The sequence below is a fragment of the Phocoena sinus genome, chromosome 7, assembly GCF_008692025.1.
Source record: "Phocoena sinus isolate mPhoSin1 chromosome 7, mPhoSin1.pri, whole genome shotgun sequence".
Classification (NCBI taxonomy): Eukaryota; Metazoa; Chordata; class Mammalia; order Artiodactyla; family Phocoenidae; genus Phocoena; species Phocoena sinus.
Genome location: NC_045769.1, coordinates 39,416,905 through 39,441,679, shown reverse-complemented (window position 1 = coordinate 39,441,679; position 24,775 = coordinate 39,416,905). Strand labels below are relative to the sequence as shown.

The 24,775-nt window shown below is 33.0% G+C and overlaps 1 protein-coding gene across 1 annotated transcript in view; it reads right to left on the bottom strand.

Moving 5' to 3' along the window:
- Nucleotides 1-24,775, bottom strand: part of STK17B (serine/threonine kinase 17b) — a 30,945-nt gene that overhangs the window by 2,914 nt on the left and 3,256 nt on the right. Inside the window, exons 2-7 of the mRNA XM_032637814.1 lie at nucleotides 18,021-18,186; nucleotides 12,474-12,686; nucleotides 5,108-5,252; nucleotides 3,853-3,979; nucleotides 2,349-2,397; nucleotides 975-1,154 (exon numbers count right to left, since the gene is read on the bottom strand). Of these exons, the coding sequence (XP_032493705.1) occupies nucleotides 975-1,154; nucleotides 2,349-2,397; nucleotides 3,853-3,979; nucleotides 5,108-5,252; nucleotides 12,474-12,686; nucleotides 18,021-18,142 (836 nt within the window). The 5' untranslated portion in view covers nucleotides 18,143-18,186. The remainder of the gene's footprint in view (nucleotides 1-974; nucleotides 1,155-2,348; nucleotides 2,398-3,852; nucleotides 3,980-5,107; nucleotides 5,253-12,473; nucleotides 12,687-18,020; nucleotides 18,187-24,775) is intronic.

Genomic DNA, 24,775 nt, shown 5'->3' with positions numbered 1-24,775 from the left:
ATTTTAGAATCTAGATGAAAAAATATTTAGGAAGATAAATACTGTTTATAACCAGAAACAAATAGTATTATTGCTATTTCTAATAAATAACCATTCATGTTCAATATAGAGCCAGTGAAAGTTTGTTCAGACTTGCGTTAAGCCAATAAAATAATTAACAAACCTCTGAGGGTTTTTTTCTTAAACAGATAAGGAAACTGAGTCCTCCAGGAGATTAAGTAATTGTAGGAGATAAAAGACCTGACAAGCAACACAACCAGGATCCCAGCCCAAGGCACTATATCACAGCTTCTGCATTATGTACCGCCAGGCCATTTTAAAGTAAATAGGAGATTGGGATTGACATATATACACTAATATGTATAAAATGGATAACTAATAAGAACCTGCTGTATAAAAAAATAAATACAATAAAATTCAAATAAATAAATAAAGTAAATAGGGCTGATCCAGGTAAAGAAAAGGGAGGTCAGCTTTTTCTTTTCCTGCTTTGAAGTTGCCAATGAATGAGGTAAGAGTCTTAAGGCATAGTTTCAGGTCCCTTCTTTAGTAGGCGGTCAAAGAGCACCTGCTGCTTAGAAATTTGACAATCAGTAATTTGGACTTGTTATACAACTGTAGTTATTTAACTATAAATCATTCATAACAAAGTCTTACCTTAAGCAGCCATGTGTATTGTAAACCTTATACTTCTAATTATTTTAGGGAATTTCAGGGATTAGTAGCAGGTTGAGAGAGAAATAACCCAAATCTTCTCTTCAGTTCAAGACTTCCTGTTACATATTTTGTATTGTCTATGTTTGAACTTATGGATTATTATTTAATGATCTCTCATACCACCTCTCTCCCCATTTTACCTGAAACTTGAGAGCATACATCTAGTAATTTTATACTGTTTTAGAGTATATCTTTCTTAATAGTCATATATAATTCATTTTATAATAGTATTTAAACAAATTAATGTTATTACTTACTCTGGATTTTTTACTAAAAGGCTCTGGATGAAGTCTGTGGCCAGCTGTGAAACTGATGAAAAAGTTTCTTCTGAATAATCTACATTAACTTGGGAAATATTGAGGTATGTTTCTTGATTATCTTCTCCCACAAATGGGGATGTATGAGTTAACAACATATATGTTATTATACCAACGTTCCTGAAAAAACAAATAAGGGAGAAGATGGGAACTTAAAATGTGTGCTAATCTTAAAACACCTATATAAAGTCAAATTGATTCTCAACATATCCCTGTCCTCAAAACTTGTACAGTTAAACTACAGATTTTAAATTGCTTTTCAAAGTTCCTACGGTATACTACTAAAACTGAAATAATTATGTTATCTCAAAGTTTGCCTCACAGAAAAATAATATGAGGGAATGCACATGTGTGTTATATAATTATAAATATGATGTATTAAACATATATCATTATATCTACAGTCTGCCCTTCACACAGATACCTATGTTATCAAGTACACAAAGCTGCCCTGAGCAGCATTTCCCAAATGGTGTCCAATGACACAGTAATGGTCTGTGAGACATAAACAGGATACCATGCAAACAGAATCTGCAGGTTTGATAAAGCACAATATTGGGCAGGCAGATTTTTTTTTTTCATTGCAAAACGTTTAGAACCGTAAATATGTTAATGACAACTCCTGTGTTCAGGAACCAGAAAAAGACAATACATATAGTACCTATTTCACCCAATTATTTAGCCACAGGACCCTTTTTTCTTGGCAAATCCATTACAGTCCCAAACATAGAACACAGGGAATAAGTCTAAACTCTTCTACTTGGCCTTACGGAGTCAGTCTTCCACTGTGGTCCCAACTGAAGTTCCAGTATCAATGCCAGTTCTACTCTATGACATTCTCTCTGTGTCAGCCACACAAACTCACAATACCTGAGAAATATACTCTCATAAAACTAAACTTTTGCATGGCTCTGACCTCATTTTTCTGCTGAGCAAATACCTTCCCTAGTTCTCCTAGACCTAGACCAGATGTCTCCCAACTGGTGCTTGTCTGCTAATTCCCCCATGCTTATTAAATAGCATTTTATCTTTTTTATAGAACATGTAACACAGTACTGTGGCTATTTTGTTCTTTTACCAGAAGGGGTCTTCCTCCAGGAAAGGGATTTTCCTATTTATACCTGCACCTTTGGCTCGCAGCCAGAGTGTTATTAAAAAGAATGAACAGGTAAATGTTTTCCTGTGGCATAATAATGATACTTGAATAAAATCTTTTAAAGAAAGCTTTATTATTTACTTCTGGAACCAAAGAACCCTAGAATATATGCTAACCAGCTTTTAATAAAGGCATTCAAGTGATTAACAAAATCTTACCACATGTCTGTTGCTGTGGTAATAGGATCATAGTTCAGGATTTCTGGAGCTGAAAGAGAAAATAAAATTCAATACTGACAAATTTAAAAATGTGAAAATTACTTTATATTAAACTGGATTTAATTTTAAAGAACTACCAATATGATCAGTAGAAATTCAGCATAGTATTAATTATCCTGTGATTAGACATTTAAACATATCTAATGTTGAGAAAATTATAGAACCAGATGGTTCAAAAGCACCAATTATATTCTTGAAGTAACCAGTAGCTATGTAGTATTTTTTTTAACCATTGAGATTAATCTCAGGAGAAACAATTATGAAGAAGTAAAATGTTAGAAGCTAGAATCTTTTTACAGTTTACAGTTTAAGTTTTATCACTCTGTTAGGAATTAGTTTGAGTTATTTTATTAGACTGATTTAAGTTTTTCTTCCCAGGGTAAATAGAATCATATGCATTTACAATGACACTATGAGCAAATTAAGCTTCATGGAAGTGCTTTAGATTTTCAAGTAGATTAAATATTCCCTTAAACTACAGAAAACCTAGTTTCCTAAGCAATTAATTTTCCACTGTCTCCTCCCCCACCAAAAACATTTTTTAAAAGGTGCAACATAAATTGTCTATACTTTCTAAACATTACCATAAATTTCAAATCAGTAGAGTCCAAACTAGGATCCGTGATTGAATAACTTTTTTGTTTCACAGTATAGTTTCATAATTTTTCCAAAGAGAGATTGTTTCTTAAAGCTTAACAATTTTGTTAAAGCCTTTGAGTCACATATGTTGTCAGCCTCCATTGCACCACCTACCACCTTTTCACATACTTCTGTGAGCTGTTTTATCTCCAATTACAATCATTATTCTAGGACATGGTAGCCTCTATTAGCATTCAGAAGTTAGTAATTTGCTTTGCTTTTCATTTTGGGAAAGTCAGCTGCCTAGCTGAGTAGCACTTGTTCTGTTTACTTGTATCTTTTCAATGCGTGCATGGGACTATCAATATGAGCAACAACAAAAAAATGTAAAAAACTTGTTACTATAAATTAAAATACTTTATGTACTGCTTCATACAAGTTAAAAAATCTTTCATCTGCATGATCTTATTTGTTGATTTAGTACAGTATTCCTAGATTATCTAACTATAGGTTCTTTTTGACACCCCTATGAAACAGGCTTCAAACACAGTAACATTTGCTTCTGTTTTCCTCTTTTTCCATTTTTTCCTGCTCCCTAACTTCCCTTTTACCTATGTTTCTCTATGTACAAAGCTTTTACACACAAACATTAAACTTTTAACTTATATGTCCACTGTCCTGTAAATTGTTGTGAATGTCTCAATTCGCTACAGTTCATTTAAATGTGTCATAAGCAAATTTCAATGCACTAAAATATCTGAGCCAAATATATCCTGGAATTATATGCCCTAAAATATAGTTCTATACAGATATCATTTAGTTAATACATTTCAAGATGGTATAGAAAGTAAAAAGAAATTCTTACCCAAGTATTCTGGTGTTCCCATGATTTCCCGAAGTTCACATGCATTCCCTATTTTTCGAGACATTCCAAAATCTACAATTTTTATGTCCCCAAGAGGGTATATGCTGCTCAGTAATATATTCTGTGGCTAACAAAGCACAACAAAACAATGATAAGTAATACAAAACAATAAAAGAATACTAATCTCAGATCAGAGGTAAATTAAGTGGAACTTATAGTTTAGCTATTAAACATTTTATCGAGTCATCCATCAAACACTTACTGAACTACTACTTAGGAGAAGCTATATATTCAATGATAAAGTAAAAAATATACTCCAAGAGGCTTCTTGGTTTGAATAAAAAAGATGGGTACATAGATTAATTGATTATGAGATATAGAATACTCAGTAGTAAAGACTACTTAATTCTGCCCATTAGAAAGTCCAACAAACCTTTGCAGTAGAGATGATGCTTAAGCTGAACCTTAAAGGATAAATAGAAGTATGCCAGTTAGAAAAGTGTTCTGGGGAATAGCATGACAGAAGGCATGAAGGAATAAAAATGCATATATTTCCAGGAACATAATGGTTCAATACACTGTGATGGTTCTGGGTCTGACCATTCCCAGGTTTCTACATGAGATAGAAAGAGGCGTGGTGGGGTAAATGAAAGGGAGATTGTCCAGGAAGAGAAGAGTCCAATGTTCAAACAATAAGAGACAGTTTGATCCAGATTTTAACGTCCTTGTATGGCTGAAGAGGAAGGATAAGGAGAAAGGATAGTAACATGAGAGGCTGAAGTGGCATCTCAGGGATTGGGAAGGGGCCTGAATGGTCTGGGGGCGGTGGGGGGAAAGGAGAAGCCAAAAGACTGAAAGCCTCAAGGGAAAGATGAATGAGTATAATGGGAGCAAAGGAGTGAGGACTAGTAGGTTATCTTCAAGATGGAAATCAAAATTAAGTATTTTAGAGACAGACAGTTTTATAAGATAGAAAGGTCCAGGATGTGGCAGTAAGAGTGGGATGGAGTGACACGATGGTAGGATTAGAACATATAGTAATGATGGTTTTTAAGAGCCCAGTGATTAATCTGAGCTGCTCACACATGCAGTCTTCTCTCTGCCAATACAGAATTAGTCCATGTAGCAAATGTGCAGTCTAGACAAGCATGATCTGACTGTTGTTTCCTCTCAACACCAGCCTGCAATTAATTGTGCAAAGCAAGAGCAGAGAAGGAACAGAGATGTAGTGTTACTTAAAATCACATTACATTACCTTTAAATCAAGGTGTACAATGTTATTCTGATGTAGATAATAAACTCCTTCAAGTATTTGTTTAATGAGTCTGATAATGTCATTTTCAGAGACCATTTCAGCCAACTCAGGTAAACACAGATTGAAAATTTCTCCACCTGCAGCACTGAATAAAATTCAAACAACAGAAACTTGAAAAATCATTGACCTAAAAATGACAACTTTTAAATACTGTATACCTTTAATTAAAAGACAAGGCCATCGAAACTTTATTCTCTCTATATACACACATTTAATGGGGGGGTGGTCCTGGGTGGGGGGGAATCTTTAAGGAATAAAATAAATAAGAATATTTCAAATTCTGGGTGCTAGTACTTATTTATGAGCTCAGCTCTGTTCTATTCTACTCATTTATTCATTATATATATAAATACAGTTATCAGCTATGTATAGATACAGATATTTTGATCCTCATGACAATCAAGTGAGGTAGGTGGTTATCATTCGCATTTTACAGATAAAGAAATAAGTACAAAGAGGTTAAGCTACTTGTACAAGGTCACATAGTAAATGGGGGTTGGGGGGACAGAATCTGAATAATATGGATGAGAATCTGCATTCTTTACCAATATCCTGTATTGCAGCTTCACAAAGAATACTTGGGGCCAGAACCCATATCTTAATTGTTTTTTTTAAGAACTGAAAATCTAAGAATGTTGACAAAAAAAGCATTATGAAAAATTCCTAGGTTTGGAATAAAATGATTTAAATTTAAGTCCTAAACCTGCCATTTATCAGCAATATAATTTAGGGTCAATCACTTATTTGAGCTTTCACATCTGTAAAATAGAGATATTACTGAACTCAACAGATTTTTTTTTGAAGACTAAATCTAAATAAATGAGATAAAATTTGTCAGCCAGAACATCGTGCAAAAAAATCTAGATGGTTATTAATCAAATTTATAAGGTATGTTTGGGAATATCTCAAGTAAAACCTATTCTATGTAATAAAATAGAAACTCATTTATTTCACAAAACACTATTTTCCCCCCTTTGGTTCACTGCTGTATCCACAGCATCCAGAACAGTGTCTGACATGTAGAAGGTACTCATTCTCTTAGAATGAGTTCTTTGCTAGGCCCTTTATAAGATACATCTGGTAAGAAGTCAGACCAAATAATTGGAAAGTATAAGAAAACTGTACAAAATAATGACTTATATCCACTATTAAGATATGGAACATACCAAAAAAATATGGAAAATACCAGAAAGATCTGAATTCTTCAGTATCTAGCAGTATATGGCAGCATAAATTCATTCTTGAACACTTTATATGTATATACCAACATTTACATTACACTCACTAAAGTTAATTCAGTAGACAGAACCCTCCATTAATTCTAAAATTCAAAATCGAATCTAAGAAAACATATGTAAAGCACTTCCCAGTGCCTAGACCTAAGAGGACAGCAGGTTGCTTATAGAAGTGCCTACTGAAATCAAGACTGCCTGGCTTCCACTCTTTACTCTGCCACTAACGAGCTACCTGAACTGGGAGAAAATGTGTTTCTGTTTCTTCTATTGTAACATAATGATACATAACAAAAAATGATAGCTCCTGCTTCAATGGCTTGTCGTAAGAATCATATTAGATAAACCATGTAAAGTACTGAGTACAACAAATGTTATAAGCCTGAAAGCAGATCATCTGTAAGTATTTAATACAGTGTCTGACACATAGTAAATATTCAATAAATATTAGCTATTATTATAATGAGCCAACTAATATTAATTCCAAATCTAGCCAACATCCAGCCTTACTGAATTTGGGGGCTTCTTGTTAAACTCTGATTATGAAGGCAATTTTAAAAGTCTTTGCTAAATTTAAATTCATTTTTAGAAATACTTATACATATAAAAATGCACATAATATATTCTTAAGTGAAAAAAAGGGTTATAATAGAGTATATTTAGTGGATCACAATTTTGTTTCTACAGGTATACATACATAGACAGAAAAAGAATAATTTTAAAATACAGGAATATGCCATAAAAGTAACCACAGTTTACAAATGATTTCTATTTTCTATACCTTCTAAACTTAACACAATAAATAGGTGTTACTTTTACACCAGGAAAAGTATCCTAAGGGTTTCTTGTTTGTTATTTCAGTAACAAGATCAAACAAACACTATGATGATCAGCCAATCACACTGTCCCTACCTTTTAGTTTGGCAAGCTGACCAATGTCTTTTGTAGGAATGCCATTTTTCCCACAAAAGAGGGAAAGCTCTTCACCACAGCTCTCCATAGGAGAAGCTATGGTAAATAGAAAATGAGGAGGAGTTAAGAGGAGGGGAAGAACAGATAACATAAGAAGCAGACCGCAGAAGTTAGCGGAAACTGGAAACTGGAAGCATAAATGGAAGCAGAGTGGAGTAGTAGACTAACAGACCCTTTGTTAAAACAAGGCACCCAGAGCGGTGACTACAGAGAAGAAAAGATATCTCTGTAATCAGAGAAGCCACCTATATCATTATCATTGCCCTGGAAGGTAAATTCAGGTATTTCTACTCTCTCTCTCTGTTGAAGAGTTTGTCACCTGAAGGAACTCAACCAAAAAATTTAGAAATTTGGAGTATTCACGTGCTTTTGCTTATGTATTTGTATATGTGTTGTGTACACTGTCTCATAAATCTATGTGCTATATACTACTTAAATCTACATTTGCCTTTTACAGCTTTCTAACGTTTAGATATCAGTAGGGAAGTAGAGAATTATCCTTTAGAAGAACTCCCATAACAATAAAGTTAACATGTAAAAGATTAAAATCAGAATATTTTCCTATCCAAAATAATAAATTTCCCTGGGTACTAGAGAGCCAAGATTTTCAGTAAAACAAAGCAATATCTCCCTCATCCATAAATGACAAATCTATGCATATAGCTTTGGAAATCACAGTAAAGATTTTTAAATTAAGTATTTATTTTTAGTGATCAAAATGAAGTAGTTTTAAATTTTTTATATTGAGTATCTTTCAAAATTATATTCCAATGCTAATGAGGGGAAACAAAACCCATGGAATTTCAGAATGGAAAGAAACCAGCCAGAGTATTTCCTGTCTCTAAATTAGAATATATGAAGTAAATACCAATCTCCCTTTTTGGAGGATTATTTTAAAAATCAAATGAAAATATAAAGTGCTTAGCATGGTGCCTGCCATATAGTAAATGCCCAACATATATTATTGTTGAAATGTTTTGCTATGGTCCTCATCATTTTCTACTGGGTCTATAATATTTACTTAAAGATATTTAATAGGCAACATAAGCTGGTAACTTCTTCACAGAAAGAAATTATTATTTCTCTTCCATATAATTTCATAGAGTTGACTTGATAAACTTATATTTATCCTAACCAATTTCCCCTATCGAACTTTGCTATATCTAGGACAAAGTTCTTATCCCACATTTTCTACAGATTATACATACATATTCTTTATAATCAATTTTAGTTAGCTCAAAACTCAGCATTGAAAACTTAATGTGCCCAATTAGATAACACCTTCTTTCCAGAAGTTTTTTAAAAAAACTTTGTGTATATTTTATTTAATTATCCAAAAATGCTTTAAAAACATTTGTTATAGAAAAGTTGTTGCCTCACGGAGAGTGAAGATGGTTTGACTCAACTACCCTCAAAAATTTCCCCCAATTTATAAAGATATCTAATACTAACTCCAGAATAGTATTTATATGACTTTTCAAATAGTTAAAGAAAGGGCTAAAGAATAATTTAGACTTTATAACCGGTAATGAAATACTTTCCTGTGGACTAAGTATTAAGATAAAAATAAAAGATTTAGTAATTGTTAAAAACTGTTACATTGACTGCAAGAAGTTAAGTTTAATTCACAAAAGTAAACAAGTTAATTTGGTTCAAACAATTGGTTTAGGTTAAGTGAAGGCAAAACAAAACACAAAAGCAAAAATAAAACAGAGCTATCAGAACCCATAGCTTAATAGTTCCAAAGGAAGATTTAAGTTAGAGTCATATAATTAACAAATAGTACCTTTTTAAAGTAATTCTGTACCATCCATATAAAGAGAAATTTGACAACACCTAATACAAGCACATATGCATTTACTCCCAGACCTTGCAATCACATTTATAGGAATTTATGCCGAAACTATACCTCCACAAATGATGGCCATCCAAAGAAGACTGAACAAATGGTACACCATACAGTGGAGAACTATACAGGCATTTAAAAAATAGCAATAATAATAATAATATTAAAAAAGATGTCTATGAACTATGAATATGAAATGATTTCCAGGATATAATGTTATTTGAAAAAAAAGCAAGGCACAAAAAGGCATATATGCTATTTTTTCTGTAAGAAAGAAAGGGAAATATACATATATACAAATTTGCCTATATTTGCAAGAAGAAACACATAAAGAATGAGCCAGAAACTAATAAATATGGTTACCTATAAGGTTGAGTGCGAAGAGAGTGGAAAGGATAGGAATGACAATAAGACTTTGTAGTATACTTTTATAATAATTCAAACAAATAGCATTAATGGTTACCAAAATCACTAGATAAAAAGCTGTTAAAGAACAGAATATTCACAGTGTTAAAATATTACCACATAGGTTGCTTATTAATTATAAAGGGGAACATGTTCCTTACAATGTGGAGGGCTGGCAGACTCCACCTTAGCCATGTTCTAATTAGAAAAAACAATAATGGAATAATCCGAATGTAATTGTCACCTCATGTTTTACAATAAGAAATACACATGATCGTCCACAATGTCCCCTTGCCAAAAATATTTAACCTAAATCTAGTCATGAGAAAACAAACACACGAATCCAGGATGTAGAATACTTCATGTGAAAACAGATACAGATTTCCCCCACAAAAGACAATGTCAGGAAAAATAAAGTGACTAGAGAAGTTTAGCAATCAAATATAATGTGTAAGTCTTGATTGGCTCTGGTACCGGAATTAAAAAAAAATAGGTCCATAAGACCTATAATCCAAAACATTTAAATATGAACTATATATTTGATGATAGTACCAGATTAATATTAACTTTCTTAGTTTTGATACTGGTATTGGTTATGTAAAAGAATGCCATTACTCTTCAGAACAAATACTCTGGCAAGTGAAGAAGAAATATCATGATACCTACAACTTTCAAATAGTTTGGCAAATATGGCAAAATGCCAACATTCAGTGACTCGAGCTAAAGATTATGAGTGTTAATTGTACTGGTCTTTCAACATCTCTGTAGACTTAAAATTTTCTCAAATAAAAAAGTCAGGGAAGAAAAATGAGTATGCAGAATAGTTTGAAAAGAATATCAAATTGGCAACAGTAATTAGAGTAAAGGATTCCACTGTTTTATTTTTACCACATAAAAAATTATGCCACCTTATTTTACATAGCTAAACCTGCCCAACACATTTTTACCTTTGGTTGAGATTGTGTGATGTGACAAGGCCACCTCAAAAGTGATAGGCATAGTCATAAATTTTAATAGGTCCTAGTTGCTCTGGTAATATATTTATCCACTCACATTTACTGATTGCTTGCTACATTTCAGCCACGAGATACAGTTCAGCCCTTACAGAACTCAGTTTACTGGGTAGGGTATCTGAATTAATTTTCAGAGTATGAACAAGGTCCATCCATAAAATGTGTTAAAACTTTTTGATGTATTTTGTTGTTGCTCTTAGGATGAGCACCCCCAAGAGAGGATTTTATGAAAGTGGTCAATGCTCCTATTGTATACTCACTCTCCAAACCTAGTATTCCATTAAGTACTGTTTTTGAAAAATATTAGCTACTGTTCACATACTTCAAACATGCAGATGTCATGCAAGTAGATAACTTTTTAAAGGTCAGCTTAAGAATTTGACAAAAATAAACCAAAAATGTATGAAAATGAAATCCTATTGGTAGAATCCCGGTCTTCTCTGCGATTCTAATTTATTTTGAAGGTACTATAATATACCGTAATTGGTATGTTGCTGTTCTGGGAGATATACATAGTATTCATTCTTAAACAAACTACTTGTAGGTTTAGCATTTTGCAAAATAAGCATTTTCATTTACAAGTTCACTCTAGGCAATCATCTTTCCTGGTACAAAAATATTTAGATTTTTAAATAAATATATAAGCAAACCTATTCATCCCTTAAAATAACTGAACCCTAAAACTTGACTAATATACTTTTATTTTACTTATTTATTTTTTTGCGGTACGTGGGCCTCTCACTGTTGTGGCCTCTCCCGTTGTGGAGCACAGGCTCCGGACGCGCAGGCTCAGCGGCCATGGCTCACAGGCCCAGCCACTTCACGGCATGTGGGACCTTCCCGGACCGGGGCACGAACCTGTGTCCCCTGCATCGGCAGGCAGACTCTCAATCACTGCGCCACCAGGGAAGCCCCTGATTAATATACTTTTAAATTCAAAAAGACAATAGTGCAGTTAGCTACTAAAAAAGAATTACTATATTTATAATTTTTTTTTTGCTAAAACACCTCTTTAGTTTTTTTTTATAAAAACTATTTTGTAATAAACTATCAGAACCTAAAGTACACTAAGCATAAACTTAGCTGGTCTCTACTAAGTGTTGCAAATGTTCAGATACACATTTTACATAATTATAATAAATGTGTCAGACTGTCACATTTTAGAGTAACACATCAATAACAACACTGTTTTAGAGTAACATGTCAACATATTGGTTAACAAGCCAGTTAGTTTAACCATATTCTATCCCGACTTGACAAATTATTGAAATCTAGGTGTTTTCAACTTTTCACTGACTTGTGGGACGAGATATATATTTTTTCTTATTGCTATAATTCCTAACATAGTGTTTTGCACATCACACATACTAAATACATGTGTTTTTTTTAACGAACTATGTGGTTTACCTTTCATTCATGCAAGTTTACCTTTTTATTCTCCTTGGGTCACTTCCTTGGATGTGCTTTTCAAATAATTGAATATACAAATTATTTCAATCCTATTTGCCCACCAGATTGTTTTGCAGAAAACCTCATCAATTTTCTGTGCCATTAGCAATGAAAGTATACTCATTTCACCATATTCCGCAAACACAGTATTGTCATTTGTTTACTGAATGCTGTTTAATTAGTTTTTGGGTATGTGTGTGAGGCTGCACATTAAGTTTTGTGAAAACATATAAATATACACTATGTTCCTCTAATATTTTATCGACAGGAATCTTTACAAGTTCTTGTCTTACTTTTATCATTCTTGTTCTTAACATTTCAAGCAACCTTATCCAACAATTAAAATAGGTACTATAAATTTACTTCAATTTTTAAAAATGTATACTTACTGTTCCAATATCAAAATGATTTCATTTGTATTTTCATAGACTTCATGAAGATTAATTACATGGGGACAGGACTTTGCCAATTCAAGTACTGCAATCTCATGCAGAATCTCTGCTCGACAATCCTGTCCTCTTCTTCTCTTTTTCAGAAATTTTGCAGCATATTCTTGACCAGTAGATTTTGATATACATTGTCTGACCACAGCAAATTTTCCTCTGGGGGCAAAAGTGAGGACAATCAATTTTAACTTTTCCATAGAGAACAATATTAGTATAACACAGATACTGTTATACCTCCAACTCTGTCCATCCTTTCAAATATTCATGTCATCAGGAATTTATCTTTGTTCTCTTAACCTAATCAACTACGGTATGTATTTTTATAAAATTTATAGTACTATCACATGAAAATATAAATGGCAAATGTAATAACAAGATAAGACAATTATATTTATTCTTTACTATCCTATCATTAATATGATACATTACTATTGTAGGGGGAGATCTAATTTGCCTACCAACTCCATGCCATACTCTTGATATAAATTATTGTGTTTAAGTATCACAACAATCCTACATAGTAAATATTATTCTGTTTGGCAGACTCCAGAGAAGATATGTATCTTGGTCTATTTTCAAAGACCAAGAGTTTCACATTAACCCTCTATGAAAAATTTTAGCTTTCCTTCAAATGAAAAAAATTAAATGCAGAAATGGGTATTTGACTTATTTACTTTTATTAGTGTAATCATTCTGCCTTTCAACATCACTTTTAACAAGCTTTGAAGCTTTCTATCACAATTTGTCAATTGTTCTACTAGAGTATCTCTTAGTATTGCTCAGTACCATGAAGCTTATAACAGATACCAAAGGTATATACATCTTACGGAGAGTATCCAAAGACACTTCATGATCAAGTAAGAAAATTCATGGTTATCAGTAGCTACGTACAAACACACCATTAAGGTCATATTTATCATTTTAGGAATAAACGCGGTTTACCTCTCTCCAATAACAGTGCTCAACATTTCAGCCAAAAGTTTAAAAGACTGGCAAATGATGTATTCTAAGCCTATAGTTGCCCAAAATTTAGTTTCTCAAAGACCTAAGCTACTTTGAGTCAGACTATTTTAAGAAACTAATAAAAGCTATTGACTGCCTACCCAGAAAAATGTACACATGCCCTTATATAGAAAGTTTTACATATAATTTCAGACGGTTTTCAGATTTCAAAGACCATCCATAAACTTCCTAAGCCTGGTCCAGGGGGTCCAAAATTAACACCTTCTATCCTAAGGCTCAAATGACTCACTGGATACTAACAAATCAGGTATAAATAAAAACCTATCTTTAATACACTTGGGATTTGGGGTGGGAGTCGGGGACAGAATAAATTGCTTGGCTGTATTTTTACTTGCTATTCTCAAGCAGCAGGATGACAAAGATCCCTACTGTTTATATCCCAAATTTCCTCAAAATTGGTACCAATGAAAAGCACTGGAAACCAACCTGAGAAGGTATAGTTACTAATGCAAAAAACTATTTTTTAAAAAAGTGGCCAAGCTATAATTTGATTCTTTTACATTTATCAAAATAAATATCAACTCAGAAAATTTGCATGCACAAACTTGATTTTTTGATAGAACTTTTCATTTAAGATTTGAGAATGCTTAATTTATTATTTTACTTATTTATTTAACATCTTTATTGGAGTCTAATTGCTTTACAATGGTGTATTAGTTTCTGCTTTATGAGAATGCTTAATTTAAATTATATTTTCTTACTATATACAAAAGGAATACAAATCAATGCATTTTAATGACCACACACAAAAAGTTAATCAGTCCCTTTGTTTTATACTCAAACTGCCCATGTTTTATAGATTTTATGCTGGATAAACTGAGTCAAACTAAGAGTAAATGACTCATGAAAGGTTATATATGGAAATGGAGTACCACGACTTAAATTGTGGAATGTGAAATCCTAGCTTTCTCTTCTGACCATTACAAAACAATTCCTCCCTTTAAGATAGATTTTTTTTTAAAGAGGTAAATTCACTTTTGCCAACTCTTAGATTTAGAAGTGAAAATTTGTCTAAAACAAAAAGGAAACTTTGAGTCTTATGAAGAAATTCACCTTGTAAAACTTAGGAAACAAACTAGTTAGCCAAGAAATCTGTCCATCTGAAAAAGTTTATAGTACCAATTATGACAATTAAGTTCTGCTGTAATTTTACAATTATATCTATAAGCCAGAATTTTCTCAGGAACAAAGAGCAAAATTAAATAATAACACTTTTACCTAATTGTTTCAGGTATTCTTATGAGGCTTACAAGTATAGTACTCATTAATGCAAAGCAAAGATGACCAAATGATATTGGTAATAATTTGCCAATGTTCACCACTAAGTAAAAGCTCCATGAGGGCAGAAACCCTATCTGTCCTAATTACTACAGTAATTATAAAATCTACACTTCGCTAACTAACACATAATAGGAACTGAATATCTGTTGAATGAATGCAAGAGTTATGAACCTACTATAGTACCATACATTGTGCTACTTTGTATACTGTACTTAAAGCATTTACATTTTTAAAGTTTATTTGAGACTCAAATAAAATTTTACATATTCATTTATATACTGTTAAATAAGGTAAACATTTTTACCATAATTATCAGATGACTTAGGGAAAAAAAGCAAGTATTCGTTTTCCATTCTAAAATGCTAATTGTCATTTAGAGGTATCAAAAATAATATTTAATATATAATGTTCCTATATCAAATTTAACAGAAACATTTAAGAAAATTTAAAACCCTTAACAATAGCACTTAATTCATACCCTAAAAAGGCAAGGCTGTCTAGATTTCCCAGCAGCTAAAAGGCCTTGTTAGTTACCCTTCTACATTCTAGAATAGACAATAAAATGTGAAAGGACGGGGGAGGGTAAGCCACAAAGGAAGCTGACATTTATTTTTGCATCTGCCTCACCCTTCTAACCACAAGAAGTCCTATGAAACCTTGATTCAGTTGGGGGAGGGGTGGAAAAAACTCAACCAACATGTTAAAAAACAGGAACAATGCAAAGTTTTTTGAGAACAATCAAAAATGAACTGTTAACTTTTACATATTTTCTTCTAAGTTGCTGAAGAAAAACAAATTCTAAAACACTAACATCTTAAAATTAATTAAAAAACTGATTTATAAAGATAATTCTGTAATCACCACATGCTAGAATTATATGTTTGTATGCTTCAAAATGTACGAGCCTCAGAAGAAACAAGATTATGATACTAATTTTCACTTTGCAAAAGTATGGGATAATATCAAAATTGGTAAAGTATTGAAAGAATTTAAAGCAAGTTCATGGCACATGAAAGGGCACAATTTCCAATTTATCAAGGTTTACTAATTAGACACATCAATATTTACCATGTAACTCATTAGCCCATATCAATTAAAAGAAAAAAGTTAGGTCTCTTTCATGAAGGTATTAGAAGATGAAATATTAGCCATCTGAATTTGTTTTCATCAGATTCTACCATGAATTTTTGCTCTAAAATGTTGTATACTGAGTCAAGTTTATGACTGTGATTTATGATGGCACCCCATTTACAAAACTTAGAATTATTAATATTGTTCTCAAAGTTTAAGTTATCAATATTGTTCTCAAAGTTTAAGTTCTCCAAAACCCTCAAAGAAAAAAAATTAGTCTTTCTAGCTCCGACACAGGCTATTTCAATAAAGTTTTGTTGTATTCTAGATGATAAGATATTGACAATACTGTGTCCATTCTAGACTTTCTCATTTTAAAACTGATGATGAAAAAAATACAAAGTGGTCCAGAAGAGGATAACTGGATCAAGGAAGGCTCTCTGAAAATCAGGTCATAAGATGACCATTTAAGGAAACTGGCAACATTTTGCTATATTCAAATCTCTGAAGGGTTTTTACATGGACATTATATGCAGCTACAAAAGGAGAACTATGTATAGTGGGTAGAGGTTAGCAGAATAGAAAACAGAATCCTGTGCCTAAGAGGTGCCCACAAAATGGAACAGACCATTCTGAGGTAGTGAGTTCCATCATTGAAGCATTCAAATTGAGGCTGGGTAAAACACTTGTCAGGAAAATTTTAGAAAAGACTGCTGCACTGCATAAAAAAATTACATTAGAAGGCCACTGACCACTGAAGTCCTTCCAATGTAAAGATTCTATGATTATTTAATGAATAGTGAGATACAACTAAAAGAACACTTACTCTTTCCTGTATAATGCAAAGAGAAATAATACAGATTTAGAACTAAACTATTTCTTGAAAACATTCTGAAAGGGTTTTGAAACTATATTTTATAAAAAAAATAAACCATTAGAAGACTCAAATATTTTGCACACAAAATTAAATAAATATGACAGGAATACTGAAATATGCTTTCACATTTAGTTCTTAGTCTGATGAGGTGGATATTATCACCCTCATTCTGCAAAAGAAAGACTGCATCCAATATCTGACAAGTGAAAAAGCCAGGACTGGCCTTTATCCTTGACATAAAAGACCACCAAGAATAGAATTACTTGCCATGGTTCAGTCAATTTTTGTTTTCACATTGAGATTTTCAAAGATAAAAAATCATTCACACTATTTTACTGTGCATCTATCAATACAAACACGGACTTTTACCATTTTAATGTAAAAATCAAACTGAAAACAGAAAATGATCATCATCCTACCACCCTTTGTTAAGTGTTTTTAATTTAAAGCTCAAAATGCTGAATAAATAACAAATTATTTGGTATATCTTTTGTAACTTTCATATATATTAAAATGGTAGTGCTAAATGGTCTCATAATCTCAGTTCACTCCTTGGTCTTAAGGAATTTACACCTTCGTTAACCCAAAACAGATTAGTACCAGTGTAAATACAGGTTTTACTTACAGTACATGCATTGTTTGTCATACAGAATTATACTATCTAATATGAGTTAATTCATTTTGTTTAGAAAAGAGAAGGAGAATCTCCATATTCATTTTTTTTAGCCCAGCACAATACCCTAATTAAAAATTTTTTTATTCAACAAAAACTTCTATGGTGTTCTACTAAATACTTTACAAATATTAACTAGTTTAATCCTCACAACAACCATATAAAATAGATAACAATTATCTTCATCCCTGGTTCTCAGATGAGGAAACTACAGAACCAAGAGGTACAGTAATTTAATTGAGGTTAAATAGTAAATGGCAGAGCCCAAACTTGGATGTGGCAGTCCACTGTGCTAAGCTGCCTCTTCCCATGCACAGCCTCAAGTAAGAACCCTGACTTCCTACCATGGGCTCTGAAGCGAGGTGGGATGTATCCTATATGCTCACTAACCCTCCACGGATTTGATTTCCAAGTCAGTTAAGACTAAACCCTGTAAAACATCAGCAGAGATGAGGACTTTTCTTTCTAATCACTGCAAAATAATCATCAAGTGAGTTTTATGAAAGTATAGACACAGAAATCCTAAATGTGAATTTAAACACATACACATCAAAAGTTTCCTTACCTTCCTAGCTCTTTGGATGTAAGTGTATAAAAATTACTAAAGTTTTCCATTTTAATTGGAGTTTGAGGAGTTGTAGTTAGCAAGCCCGAAATACTTCGACACTCAAATCTTCTCCTCGACATGTTAGATGACTCTCAGGTAGGCTTCTTCAGTCACTTATTTTTACCTATTTAAAAAAAGAGAAGATGCAGGATATAACTTAAATGCAATTAAGAAAAAAAAAGATGTTATCTCAGATAGGATGTGCGTTATATTATACAGCTCAAAATATAGCTATAAGATACAACCAAAAAAAAAGAAGAAAGAAAGAAGATTTAAGAGCATATTCTACCCAGAAGGAAGAAAAACAAAAAGCATACACATAAACTGGTATCTCCTCTATGGTACTTGAACTAAGATACTGACTTCATTTCAGAATAAAACTACTGAAAAATCCTGTAAGACCTCCCAAATTCTTAAAAAAACAGTTAAAATAAAATTGTAATACAATCATTCAATCTCTTTTTTAAAAAACATTAAAAAATTTTTTTTTAATTTCATTTTTAAACTCTCATTCTTTAAAGTTATATCTTCACATAACAAGATAATTTAACACAGCATGATTATAACACATAATTATAACACATAACAAGAAAATTTATAACACATAACAAGATAATTTAACACAGCATGATTATAACACAAATGATTATTCATTTTACATTTAATTTCACATGGCCAAACAAATTTGACGGTAAAATCACATGTGAGTTATGTTACTGACATGTGAATGACTACAAGAAATGGACTTGTTTCATAGGCCTTAGAGGCAGAACACAGCACAGAGCCTGCTATGCATGAAGAGCTCTATAATTTTGTTGGATGAGTGAGTGACCACACATAAAGCCTTATTCTAGAGTTCTAATCTGTAACTGAAGCTCATATTTATCTGGAACTTTATATTTATGAGTATTCAGTTTTAACATTAAAACTACTATTTCATATTAATTGAATTCATATAATAACAGCAGACTATATATTTAAGATATGCCTGACTTTTCTGCTATGCCTATCTAATAAGAAATCCAGTATTCTTCTTCTAGCACCCTCTTATAAGAGGGTGTAGTTAGCAAAATGTGTCTCTGACACATTTTTCCTCCCCTTACTTCCTACTTGACATGTTCTGTTCTTTATCTTCCTAAATTCAAATGCCACCTATATTCAACTTAGCAAGTACGCAGTATGATTAGAGGGGAGTGTTTTCAGTTTCTGTGGCCTTTGAAAAAACAAAGCCCTAACTAGTTTTGAGGTACATCTCTAGTATTCCAAAAGTAGCGGTGTAGAATTCTGAAAATAACATTTGGACTGAATCACATCTGGGTCTGAATCCCATTTATCCGTCATACCAGCTATGAGACATTTAACTTTGCTAATGTTATGGGGTGAATTATGTCCCTTCCCTCATAATTCATATATTGAAGTCCTAACCCCCTAGTACCTCAGAAAGTGACTGTATTTGGAGAAAGGGTAATTAAATTAAAATGAGGTCATTAGGGTGTGCCCTAATCCAAGAGGACAGGTGGCCTTATGAAAAAAATGAGATTAGGATACAGAAACATGTAGAGGGAAGATCATGTGAAAACATAGGGAGAAGCCCATCTACAAGAAACCAGCCCTGCTGACACCTTGATTCCAAAATTCTACTCTCCAGAATTGTAAGAAAATAAATTACTATTGCTTAAGTCACCTGATGTACAGTACTTTGTTGTGGCAGCCTAGCAAAGTAATACAGCTACTTTAAAAAAGAAAGAAATATTTCAAATGTGTAGGAAGGGATACAAATATAACAAACACTTGGGGTTTTCAATCTTATTACTTAGCCATATTTTGTTTAAATTAAAAATAAATAAGGCAACATAGACACAGAGTCGGTCCCTTCTTTCCATCTCACTAGCACTGGGTAGGAGAGCTTATCATCTCCTTGCCAACATTTGCCCCATTCAGACAGTTTTGTGGTTTAGTTTGCATTTCTCTGATTACTAGTGAGGACAGCTTCAATTCTGCTGCCCCTAAAGTATGGATGAATTATAGAATGTATCTGGCAGTACTCTAAATATTAAAAATTAAAATATGATGAACTCACGTAGAATCACACTGGTACAATGCTAGTCACGAAAGCACATCATGATTGTTCAATAAATAAACACTGTTACTATTCTACTGAAAGATGCTCTCCACACTCCTCTGCCATTGTTGAATAGCTGGACCCTATATTTCCACATACAAAACTCTCACCCCAAGTTAGCTTAAACTCAACTCTTAAATTCTGTCTTTTTATTCTGTTTTGATGAACTATTTGCATACTTTTAGCTCTGATGGCACTCAGTTTCATTGGTCACATATTCTTCTCTGAAAAATCAATACGGTTACCAATTTCTATGCTCAACATTTTTTTCTTCAGGTCATCTTTGGACTTTTAAGATTTTTTCCCCTAAATTTAAGTCTATGAATTTGCATGCTTATGACCACATTTATACATAGAAAAAAGGGATATACCTGTATTATAGATACAAATTGGGCTACATTCCCAACATGGTTCCAAATCAGGCCTTAGGAAACATGAGCACAAGAACATGTCAAATTCACTCATATAGAGAGAGTACAGGCTCTTGATTCTAAGATGTTCATCTCATCTAGATTCTAGAATCTAAGATGTTTATCTCATGCTGTAATATATCAGCTAAAAAGTGACCTATTCATAAGAATCTAGTAGAATGGAGATATATTTTATAAATAATTTTCTGCTCTCAAGTTTCAAAAGAATCAATATGGATCTTAGATATACTCAAAGACTTATGTTTAATGAAGCATGATTTATAATAGTTAAAAAAATATAAAGCCTGTAGAATGAATGAATCCCAAAGTCCAACAATAGGGAAATGGCTAAATATACCTAAATAATAGGATATTATATACCTGATAAAAATTGTGCTTTCAAAGAATATTTTTAACTCATATAATACTAAATGAAAAAAGGAAGACAAAACTTTACATACAATATGATAATTTTGTCATATAAAGTATATGTATTTGTTATATATAATTTTTGATATGTTACATAATTTTGTTAAATATAAAAGCAAATAGAGGAAAATACTGGAAAACTATGGCAACATATTAAGAGTGGTTATCTTTGGGTGGTGAGATTATGGCAGTATTTATACTTTCCTGTATTTAAGTTATCTACACCAAGCAGGTATAGACGAAAACTAATAAATGCCTTTGGGTAAAAAAGATGGCTTTGAATATATATGACAAGACTCTAAACGCAGAAACTTACCCATTTTTAACAGCAAAACATATCTCTTTATACATTAAGTGTTACTTGGCTGGAAGTTCATGAGCTATTATTGCTCAGGTTTTTTAAGGCCTCAACGTTTTCTCTGCATTTATTTAGAGCATATGGTATTCATTATCCAAATAACATGTCTGTTCTTATGCAAAGACCATATAAGCATTTAGGGTAAATACTAAGCAAGAATTAATACCTTGTTTAATACTGCATAGAAAGAACAATTTCATAAATTCTGAATTAATGTTATAGTTATAATTCTATATAATGAATAATAATTTGTAACCTTAAGACATATGGCTTTATTATATCACTTGGTGAAAATCCAGATTCATCCCAGGATCCCTCCAAAAAAAAAATCCAAAATGTGATATCCAAAATATAATACTAATAGGTATTAAGTTTTGTAATACCTATTCAGTTATATTAGAAGGAAAAAAAACTTACCTTTTTTAAAAAAAGGATTGAAATAAGTAGTGATAATAAAAACAGGGCCCATTAATCAAGCTACTTAATAGCATTTCCTAATACTAGACATTGGCTTGTGTTTAATTTTTTACCTAACAGATTTTCCTCCCCTCACATGTACTGTTGGTCATCATAATGGATGAATGTACCATGGTATTTGTATATTTGTATGATTATAAATGCAGCTGAAAAGTGTTGGGTAATCAGCAGTTTTTAAAATACATGTTAGTACAAAAATCATTTTCTGAATTGTGATAAATTTTACTCTGTCTCTGAATATGCTGGAAACACAAGCCATGTCTCAGAAAAAAGGAAAAGCACATTTCTGAAGGTTGAACTTTAAGCTTATCTAGTTATTGCAAATATACCTATATTACAAACTGCCTTAGGGATCCATATAGCATCCCTTAAGCGTAGCTTCCTTCTATTTACTGCACTTGCACCAGTTGCCACAGCCTAGATATTTTTTCCATTTCCTCTCCTTTGGCCAATTTTGCATATAGTGGAGCAAGAATGTCACCTTTTTCCACCAATCCCTCCACAAACAGCTTGCTGCCCTTCATGTAAGATTTAATCCTTGGGCACAAGCAGGTTATCAATCAGCTGTCTTTCCTTGCATCTTCCTAAATTTCCCACTGAATCCTCTTTAACTCCAACAATCACAGACCTTTTCTTGTTTTCTACCATAATTCACAGACCTATAACTGACTCTAAATTACCAATAGGTCTCACTCCATTTGAAATGCATCTCATAACACTATTAGGCTATACTAATAAAAAAATCTCAAGGTACTTAGTACGTAAATTTGTGTGCGTGTGTGCGCACACATGAGTAGGTACACAATTATAGACACAATCAGGCACTAAAAACAGTAAGAGGATAATAGAAGAAGGCAAGATACAATTAAGCTTCCAATTACACAGTACTATCAATACTAGGAAAAATGGCACCTCAAGTTTATTTGCAAAGTTTTTTTTTCATTAACTCCCATTACAATAATCACAATAAGAATTCAGATTGGATCAGTGAAGGAAGGAAAAAAGGAAATGTTAGGCTTGATCTGGGCCTTTAATTTACTTGAAGGGAGAAAGCAAATGTGATGTGATCAAAAGTAAGACAAACAGTCCCTATAAACCTCTAAATAGCTCTATTTAAAAATATTCATCACGGGCTTCCCTGGTGGCGCAGTGGTTGGGAGTCCGCCTGCCGGTGCGGGGGACACGGGTTCGTGCCCCGGTCCGGGAGGATCCCACGTGCCGCGGAGCGGCTGGGCCCGTGAGCCATGGCCGCTGGGCCTGCGTGTGTGCTCCGCGGCGGGAGGGGCCCCGGCACTGAGAGGCCCGCATACCGCAAAACAAAACAAACAAAAAATATTCATCACGATATTCATTTCAAAGTTATCATATAAAAATGTTTTATAAAATAGAATACATCATATAACACTAAATAAAAACATCTAGAGAATTAAATTATCTGCTTTGATCCTTGCATTAGCTTCCCAGTAGCTACAAGTTCAAGTCCTTATAGCACGCACACAAAAGCCTTTGAGGCCAAGTACACACCAGCTTCATTTCCTGCCACACTTGTAGCTCATCTTTTGCCTCCACATCTCTCTTATACTGTCCTGTCTGAACATCCTTTCTACCTTTCTTTAAATGCAAAAACTCTTCGTATGCATCCTTCTTACCTCAACAAAGAATGTCATTTCCTCCAGGAAGCTTTCCCTAAAACCCACAGGTTGCCTTTAATGCCTGTCCTTTACGCTTCAAATAGGAGGAACCTTGACATACCTCTTTACCTCAACATGTAACATGTTAGCCTGCAATTATATTTAGTGTCTGAAGGGTTGCAACCATTTGCTTTCATGCCTAAACTCCCAGCACGGTGTCTGGCACCTGGTAGGAATTTTTTTTAAATGTCTGATGAACTGAATTGTTAAGAATTATGAAATATAGCAAGAAGAATTTTTAGGTACATCTCATATCTTCAAGGGTTTAGCAGAACTTGAGATCCATCTTGAAATTATCATACTGGAGCTTCAAATGCAGCTAATCTCTGTTTAATTCAGTATTTGGCTAAATAAAATAAGAAATATTTTAAATTGCTATCAGAGAACTTCAGTTCTAAACAGGATAGCCATAGTCTGGAAACATGGATAAAATTATAATATCATATATTGTAATATAATACCAACAGGCCATTTATTTTGTATTTACCTATCTTTCCAAACTAGGTGGCCACATGATACTATACCTACTTCAGCTAAGAATATCAATATTTTAAGAGCTGCCTCAATCAGGAAATCCAGACACTTGTCCTGCCAAGGACTGATAAATCAAGATCTTCATGAAGTAAATTTGAAAGGCAATGGAAAGCAAAGTAAGGCACAAGATGAGAGGGGAAAAAAACTTTTTCTTTCTACATTAGCATTTATAGCTACCAAGTTTTCCCTAGGAAACAGAGGAACTGTAGATTTATTTATCTAGAATCCATCAGAATAAAGGAAGAACTTTCTGCTAGTGTGGTAAAAGGATACATTTTTAATTAGTCATTGATCAGAAGCAAAAGTATTTGTGTAGGGAAAGGGATGATGATGATTTTCAATTTCAAGGAAGAGACTGTTCCTTATATGTATTCTACTAACAGGTTTGTTTGTTCTATTAAGATTGAATAGAAAGCATAATTCAAGAATTTAATCCTTTGAAAATCACAACAGGAAGCCAGCTGACTCTAGTCTAACTAGTCTAATCTAGTATATACTATCCAAGGGCTAAAGTCCCAGGTAATGACCCCAGGACTGATTCTGTGCCATGACAGGTAAGTCCTGGTGCTGTCTCTTCTACCTTCAGAAGAAGAATTAAACCCTATAATCATGGACCAGGATGGAAAGATGTTGAAAACGGAAATATAGTGGGCCAACAAACATACAGTGCTTGTCATTCATCAGATGGAAAA